This window comes from Schistocerca americana, chromosome 3 (assembly GCF_021461395.2).
Source record: "Schistocerca americana isolate TAMUIC-IGC-003095 chromosome 3, iqSchAmer2.1, whole genome shotgun sequence".
NCBI lineage: Eukaryota > Metazoa > Arthropoda > Insecta > Orthoptera > Acrididae > Schistocerca > Schistocerca americana.
This window is the reverse complement of record NC_060121.1, coordinates 767828826-767838083: the sequence shown is the minus strand read 5'-3', so window position 1 is coordinate 767838083 and position 9258 is coordinate 767828826. Positions and strand designations below refer to the sequence as shown.

At 42.2% G+C, this 9258-nt stretch overlaps 1 protein-coding gene across 1 annotated transcript in view; it reads right to left on the bottom strand.

Moving 5' to 3' along the window:
* Positions 1-797: 797 nt before the first annotated feature.
* Positions 798-9258, bottom strand: part of LOC124606385 (UDP-glucosyltransferase 2-like) — a 31603-nt gene continuing 23142 nt past the window's right edge. The window contains exon 3 of the mRNA XM_047138366.1: positions 798-1074. Within this exon, the coding sequence (XP_046994322.1) occupies positions 798-1074 (277 nt within the window). The remainder of the gene's footprint in view (positions 1075-9258) is intronic.

Sequence of the window (9258 nt, the reverse complement as noted above, 5' to 3'; positions counted from 1 at the left end):
GGTTGTTGTTGTTGTTGCTGAGTCTGCTGCGACTGACTGGTTTGATTGAAGTAGTCCAAAAAGTTAAGCATCCTTGGTCATAGGCTTGACAATTGTCCACCAACGTGGTTGTAGTCCGGTAGTGACCTGTCTTTGGCAGATGTGGAGGAGTTCTTGGTATGTGGGCCTCCGCATCTTTAGTCGAGGTGTGTGCCTGGCTTATAGCGCCCCTCACTGTGTAAACGCAGTGATCTTCGCGCTGTTGGTGGTGTAACTGTACAATCCCTATAACACATATCGATATCCAAACCATCTGATATAGCAGCCACCGCCAGTTCGCACGCCGCGTTTTCGAGTTATAAACAATTCACCATCAACTTCAAACACGGTAAAAATCGTGTAATAAATAATGTACACACCAGATACATTGTACTATACATTCACAGGAACTATAGAAGTATATCTCGGTTTTCACAAGTGAAGTTAACCTCATCAACAAAGCAGTTTTTCATGAAGTATAACATTCAACATTTGATTTCCAGAATGAGATTTTCACTCTGCAGCGGAGCGTGCGCTGATATGAAACTTTCAACATTTGATTTCTTTCCAGAGACCAATGTTTGGAAGTTTTTAAGAAATCTGTGTTTGAAAAACTAGGATATGAGCCTTACACACATATTTCTAACTAAACCAACGTCTTTACCTGTTTTTTACGTTTCACATACGTTATTTTTTTCACAGTACAGTTTTAGTCTGCTAGACAATCTGTAGTCAGCTTGGTGTATGTCAGACCACTAACATGTGCTACTGCAACAGTCTCATTGTTCCTTTTGTTTGCTGGGTCGAGAGAGCAAAGTCAACAACCACCGAATCAACTTATATAGTACAAACGCCGCGACGGCCGCCACAGCCAGTATGAAGGCAATGACGTCGAGCAGCAGCAGCTGCCACCAGTGCAGGTCGAGGGCTGCGCTGCGCAGGTGTGGAGCCCCCTGGTGGCGGATCACGTACTCCACCCACCACACTGCATTCTCCAGGGACGTGCTCTGGTGCTCCCGGTAGACGGCTGAAAAGCGCTTCATATTCTCCTGGTAGCTGCAACAGCGAAAGTAAATTACACATAGAGCAGCTATCATACCATTAATTCTGTCCAGTAAAATGATATGTGAATTATTTGTATTAGATATCTAAATACCAGAAAAAGGGGTCAAACAGCGACATATGGTCAACACGTTATACTTGAATATCAGTTACATCCTGGCACTACGTAACGTATTTCCTTGAGAGTGCTCAGAACACTGTTTGTCATTCTCAAATCTTCCAATTACCCTCTGTCATCTGCACCAGTCAGATAGCATAACATGTGCAAGTTAAATCTTCAAATATTCGAAAAACCAATCATTTTGTTTGAATAAATTATTTAGCTATTCCGCTGATTTTTGATTCACATTTTCCCAGCTACAAGCCGCTTATTACCCACACTAACCCTCCTCATGAACCATGGAACTTCCTTCCATGCTTCAGTGATAGAAGCAGCAATACCGCAGGTGCAACTACAAATGAAGGGTATCGAGGAAGATGCCAGCCCAATCCACTCAGAGGGCAGCGCCTTTTCGGCAGTTACAGGGGCAATAGTCTGTATGACTGACTGATCTGGCCTTGTACCATTCGTCACCATGGTCTTGTTGTACTGGTTTTCCAAACAGATGAAAACAAGAGCTTTAATTTCTTTCCAGATGCCACACAGCTCTACAACATGGCTTACTGATGACGGCATCCTCTTGGATGAAATATTCCAGAGGTAAAACAGTTCCTGATTCGGATCTTCGGGCCAGAACTACTCAGGGGGATGTAGTCATCAGGAAAAACAAAACTGGCATTCTACAGATATGAGTCTGGAATGTTAGATCCCTAAATTGGATAGCTGGATTAGATAATTAATAAAAGTGAATGAATAGGCTAAAGTTAGATCAAGTTTGAATATGTAATTACAAGATCACCAACATAAAGTCAAATAGAGATAATGCAGAAGTAGTTCAATCGAGAATAAAAAAGTTACAAAAGATACACACGTAGTAAACTGCTACGATTTTTTAAAATAACTATATTTTTGATGTTGTTTGTTATTACAATCTTCAACCTGAAGGCTGATTTGATGCAGATTTTCATGCTACTATAACTTGTGCAAACCGCTTCTTCTCCAAATAAGTATTCCAACACACGGCTTTCTGAATCTGTTTATTGTATTCATCTCTTGGTCTCCCTCTACGACTTTACCCCCCACACTTCCTTCCAGTACTAAACTTGTGATGCCTTGATGTCTCAGAATGTGTCCAGTCAACCAACCCCTTCTTTTAGTCAAGTTGTACCACAAATTTCTTATCTCTTCAATTCTATTCCATACTCCTCGTTAATTACGAGATCTACCAATCTAATTTTCAGTATTCTTCCGCAGCACCATATTTCAAAAGCCAGTATTATCTTCATGGGCCAATGGTTTGCGGCAGTGGTATCACCAGTTCCCATCAGATCACCAAACTTAAGCACTGTTAGGCTTAGCTCGCATTTGGATGGGTCACTGTCTGGGTCTGCCGAGTGCTGTGGGGAAGTGAGGTGCACTCAATCCTTGTGAGGCCAATTGAGGAGCTACTTGATTGAGGAGTGGCGGCACCTGTCACGAAAATTGACAACGGCCAGAAGAGTGGTGTGCTAACGACATGCCCCTCCGCATCTGCATCTGGTGACACCTAAGGGCTGAGGAAAACATGGCGGCCGGTCAGTATCATAGGGGCTTCAAGTCCTGTTCAGATGGTGTTTGTTTTTATTCTCTACATATCTAAACTTTTTATCGACCATGTTTCAGTTTCATACATGGCTACACTCCTAACAAATATCTTCAGGGAAGACTTCCTAACACTAAAGTCCATATTCGATGTTAACAAAATTCTCTTCTTCAGAAACGCTTTTCTTCCTGTTGTCAATTTACATTTTATACACTCACTACTTTGGCCATCATCAGTTACTTTACTGCCCACACAGCAAAACTGACCTATTGCCTTAAGAGTCTCGTTTCCTAATCTAAATCCCTCAACATCATTTGATTTAATATGACTGCATTCCATTATCCTCGTTTTGCTTTTGTTGATGCTCATCTTGTATCCTCCAATCAAGACACTGTCCATTCCTTTCCATTGCTCTTCCCAGTCCATTGCTGTCTCTGACAGAATTACAATGTCGTCGGCAAACCTCAGAGTTTTTGTTTCTTCTGCCTGAATGTTAACTCCTACTACAGATTTTCCTTTGGTTTCCTTTTCGGCTTGCTCCCGTATATTGAATAACATCAGCGTTAGGTTACAACCGTGTATCACTCTCTTCTCGACCACTGCTTCCCATTCATGCTCCTCGACTCTTATAACTGCCGTCTGGTTTCTGTACAAGTTGTAAATAGCCTTTCGTTTCCTGTATTTTACCCCTTCTACCTTCACAATTTCAAAGAGAATATTCTAGTCAACATCGTCAAAAGCTTTCTGTAAGTCTACAAATGCTATAGAAGTAGGTTTGCTTTCCTTAATCTATCTTCTAAGAAAGTCGTAAGCTCAGTATTGCCTCGTGAGTTCTTACATTTCTCCGAAATCCAGACTGATCTTCCCCAACGTCAGCTTCTAACAGCTTTCCTATTTTTCTGTACAGAATTCGTGTACGTATTTTGCAACCATGACTTACTAAACTGATAGTTCGGTAATTTTCACACTTGTCAGTATGTGATTTCTTTGTAATCATAATTATTACATTCTTCTTGAAGTTCGAGGGTATTTTGCCTGTCTCAAACTTCTTGCACACCAGATGGTAGAGTTTTGCTCCAAGCCTATCAGCAGCTATGACGGAATGTCGTCTATTCCCAGGGTCTTGTTTCGACTTAGGTCTTTCAGTGTTCTGTCGAATTCTTCTCGCAGTATCGTATCTACCATCTCACCTTCATCTACGTCCTCTTCCATTTCTATAATATTGCCTGCAAGTTCATCTCCCTTGTGTAGACCCTTTATATAATCCTCCCATCTTCCAGATTTCTCTTCTTTGCTAGGGACTGGGGACTGGTTTTCCATCTGAGGTCTTCATATTCATATATTCATACGGCTGCTTCTCTTTTCTCCAGAGACCTCTTTAAATTTCCTATAGGAAATTCCCTTGGTTACACATCCTTCTAAATCCTTACTTTTGTCCTCTAGCCACTCCTGTTTAGCCATTTCGCACTTCCGGTCAGTCTTATTTTTTAGGCGTAATTACATTTCTGTATCTTTTCCTTTCATCAATTAGATTCAATATCTCCTGTGTTATCTAAGGATTTCTCCTAGGCCTTGTCTTTTTACCTGTTTCATCCTCTGCTGCCTTCAATATTTCATCTCTTAAGGCTACCCATTCGTCTTCTACTGTAATCCTTTCCCCTATTCTAGTCAACCGTTACCTAATGCTCCCTCTGAAACTCTCAACAACCTCTGTTTCTTTCAACTTATCCAGGTCCCATCTCCTTAATTTACTACATTTTTGCAGTTTCTTCCGTTTTAATCTGCAGTTTATAGCCATATCTGCACCTGGAAATGTCTTACAATTTAAAATCTGGTTCTTAAATCACTGTCTTAGCATTATATAACCAATATGGAACCTTCCGGTGTCTGCAGGTCTCTTACGTTTCTATAATATTGCCATCAAGTTCATCAACTGTAGCCGTTGTACGTGGAGGTACGGGAGTTCCTAACGTACCTGGGCTTGAAAGTTTTGTTGATAGAGACATTATAGCCTATCGTACCTACCATATGGCAGAACTTGCTAATAAAGACTTCGGTAAATCTGCATTGTCTTTATATACTCGTAATAAGAGAAAAATATCTGTAAATGAGTCTGTATTCATTTGGGTTAAAGGTAAAGGAGTATGTGAATATGTAAAGTTTCTTGGTGATTTGCGCGGCATTGGATGTGAGAGTGGTCCGATTTTGGACTTCTTGGGAAAGTGAAGGCAGGCATAGTCGTCCCCAAGCTTCTGGTCGACCACGCCTGACCATCACAAGGAAGGTTCGCCTTAATGTCAACCAAGCACATCGTAGCCTCTTCACATCTGTGCCTGTCTTCAAGAAAAACTAAAAGACCTCCTGCAACATTCTGAGTCACCATGCACCATTGGTTGGAGACTAGCAGCAACTGGACTAGGGAATTACCGTCCTATACGCAGGCTGCCATTAAAACCGAAATACAAACGGCTGCATATGGAGTGGTTTCGTGATCTGGAAGCATGGACCTCTGATGATTGGTGTAACATTGTGTTCAGTGATGAATTCTGGTTCAACTCTATCCCATATGATCATCGTTCATTATGGCGGCGAGCTGGGAAGAGAGAGGAACAGCGGCGTTACTCGTCGCGTCATGGAGTGGGGAATAACTGGTTATGACTTCAGATCTGGCTGGTAGTGTTTGAGGGAACCCTGACAGCACTATATGAGGCGGACATCCTGTGTCCTCACATATTAGCTCGCATTTGACAGTATCGTGGTGCCAATTTCCAACTGGACAGTGCCTGTTCAGACATGACACGTATCTCCATGAACCGTCCTCGTGATGCTGAGTTACTTCTGTAACTACCAAGATCCCATATCTGTCCCCTATAGAACTTGTGACGTCAGCTTCGTTCCAGTGCCAGTATGTCGGATGCCAACTACCACTTACAACAGTTGTGGACCAGTCTGCCTCGGAAGAGGATACAACGGCTTTATGGCATTGTAATCAACCCAATCAGTGCACCCATCGGAGCACGAGAGTGTGCAACATCGCACTGACAAGTGGGCGCACGCTGCCAAATTCCTTACATTTATGATTCGATTCTGCAATCACCATAATAACATCACATACCCTCTCGATTAGTGAAGTTTCATTTCTTTACTTCCTCGCATTCTGGGTGCTTCACTTTTTTTGTCAGTAAGTCCGATTCTGTCTCCATATCGCTAGAACGATGAGATATTGGAGTAACCACTGCTCCACTTAGCGCGGCTGGCTGTATTTGCTCCGAGCAAGCAGTGTTTTGTTGGATCCAGGAACTGCATTGTAACTTCCGCGATCCCCTTGCTAGTCAACAGTGGAGCATCTCTTGTCTATTGACTCGCTCCTTTCTTGGTCTGTCCGTAGCGACGGCACATTGACATTCTGAAAATTTGTCTTATTGTTCTGTTCAATTAGTCTAGCTCAGGCTCGTCCAAACTGTGCCCCTGGAGCGCCAGCGCCCGCGATCGCCCGCGGCCAGCGCCCCGAGCGAATTCGTATGTTGCTGCAGCGGCCGAGCAGTGCCGCTTAGCTGGCCGTGCGGACCGCCCGAACGCCAGCCGATAGATATATTTGTTCGCCCGTTTTCCCTTCGGGCAGAGGACGTCTCACAAGTGCTTCAACTAGAGCTGATTGACCTACAGTGCCATATCCGCCTGAAGGACCGCTTTCTTAGGGGTAACTTGTTAAAACTAAGAACCGTTCATTCCTTGGCGATAAAAATTTGGCCAATTCTTTGAGGTTAACAGTCTCACGGAATATTGTACCAAGCCTAGATAAAATTGTTTCCTCGAAAAAGAAAAACGTGTAAAATGTTAAATGTCTTCTTTAACAACGTTGACTGTAAGACCTTAATCCGATTTTAATAAGTTTCAAACTTTGTCAGTTAAAATTATTACGTACAAAACAGCAAACTAAGGATCCGTTTTCTAAACTTTGAAAAGGGATACAAAAAATTGTAGCACGAAGTATAAGAAAATATACTTACTTGTAACTACTAGCAGTAAGAATGAGACTCTATATCCCTTACATAAAATTAATTCTAAAATAGAATATTTCGTTTACGTTAGATCTGACCGCGGGACAGTCTAGCGCATAGCAGTGCCGTGCGGTCTCACTGGCTCTGCAGCTCCCGCTCTCTCTCTCTCTCTCTCTCGCTCGCTCCTACGTCGACACTAGCGACACACGGTCGCCGACGGGGTGCTGAACTACACTGTCTTGCGGCCGCGGGGCGCGGGCGAGCCCGCCGGCGCAATTCTTGTATGAGCCTGGTCTAGCTCGTCGTAGCTACATCAGGGAGCAGATACAACATGTTGGCACATCTCCTCTTTGCATTCTCTGCAGAAATACTGTGCCTCGAAGAATTCATCTTTTATTCCTTGCCACCAACTTCGATATCGTTATACTGTTCTTTGATGTTTTCTGTCGTTGTTCGGTCATCAGTGCTTACTCTTCTCCGTACTGCTGACGTAGCAGAATCATTTTCTGGATACGAGCAAGGATTTGCATGGTCGTGTTTGTTGACACTGTTAGCGTTGGAGACAAACGATCCACCGTAATTTTTGTATTATGGATTGAAAGTTTTATGTACCTTTTTCAGTTTTATGAACTTTCTTTTCCTCGATTGGCTATGGAAGATGTAACAGATGTAACGTTATTTTGCCTATACGTTCTGTATGGATGCTGCCATTAAAAAAAATTAACGTTTTGAGTCTTTATGCCTATTCTTATGCTACGTATCCTTTAATTAATTCTTCTTATATACTTTTTAACTGTGTTATAATTTCATGTGTAGTTTGTATTTCGTATCTGTAATTTTGATTCCTATAAGCTGCTGTACATTGCTGTATTCTAATGTGCAATTTTATGACTTAGGTCGCAATGTGGGTCGTGTGTAGCTGAAACCATGAACCAAATTTTTTTCGGTCTTCTATGATTTTCAATCCCACACATATAAATTTTCATGGTGATTATACAAACTCCTATCACCCCTTCAGAAATTTCAACAAGTTCGTAACTGGCAGCATAATCTAACACACTGTGTTCAATACCACACGTTTTGTGTTTTCATTACCCACCTCATTACAAACGTCAGTTTCTGGCATAGCTAAGGCAAAGGTCACCTCAGCTCATATCAAGCTCAAGTTGTAAGTTTTGAAATGTGTTCTGCTGATAAGTTCTTCAGCGAAGTCATTATAAGCAAATCGTATGCTTCTCTATAGAAAGAACTGAGTGGTATTATCAAAGCAACATAGCTGATAAATGGTTTCGGTCGTGGACAAACAGCATGAATGAGGTTTCAGATTCTTTCCCACATCCTGAATTGGCTCTCTCAGATTTATCTCTAATCCCTAACATTAACAACTGTTGGCGTCATTGGAGCGGCAAAGGTGTATATGCAGATGCATGAAAAAAACTATACGACAACGAGTTGGCCCATCTGCATCGACATCGAAATGAGGTGAATCAAAAGTAACCCATTGCTATCGTCTCTTCTCTTTCATAATAAGGCAGCAATTTTTGCACCCAAACACTAAAAATTAAGTTTAACATACTTGTTAATTCCCTAGGTTACCGATAAGAAAATGCAACATGCATCCCAATGTGATCATTGACAATTCACACTACACTATTCCTGTAGTTACATATTTCAAGAACGGTGTGAAGAAATGGTGAAGCCAGCCGTCTTGCATTCAGAAACCTCGCGGTTCAGATCCCTGTTCAGCCTCTAGATTTTTGGTTTTGTGTGGTTTCCGTGAATCAGCTGAGATGACCACCACAGTAGTTCCTCAGGTAGACTGCCGCCTCTTCCCCACATCATCTGGTGGTCTGTCTCTATTGACTTCGACATAGACCAGACGGTGAAGTGAAAGGTGCCGCAGTATATCGCTTTCCCAACGTCTTTGCGTTACAAAGCGTTTTCAGAGCTCACACCTCGATTTCTGCTGCTTTATCCTGTAGAATCAACAGCAGCCATATTTCTTTCCTGTGACTTGGAACGTACCAGGCTGGAACCAGCAGGGTTGTAGCATTGTCGAACTGCGTACACGTCAGAGCTTCTGAATGTGGGTGAGTGTGCATTCCACATCACGGCAGCTCGTTGAGAGGTCGGCAGCCGCTTGGTTGCACCTTTTACAGGGCTTCGCTAAGTAATATGCTCGATAACGAAACTTTTGCGAACAATACAGTTTATTAACGAATTTGGTAAAGTGCTCCTTGATAATGTTTTGTGATAATCTGTAATACAGTAATGATAATCTTCAAATTTCATAAATGAATGAAACCTATCATGTGGGATGTGCCTGTTGTGTACAAGGATGAAGAGTAAGTACAGTAGTTTATACAAAAAACTTTAACACAAGTAATCTCAGTATGGCAAGCAAGCAACGGACAGTCGAAATCAATGTACAGTTGACTGACTCAAAATAAGTTTGCCTATCAGCAAAAAACGCCAAGTAAAGTGAGACGAGCACC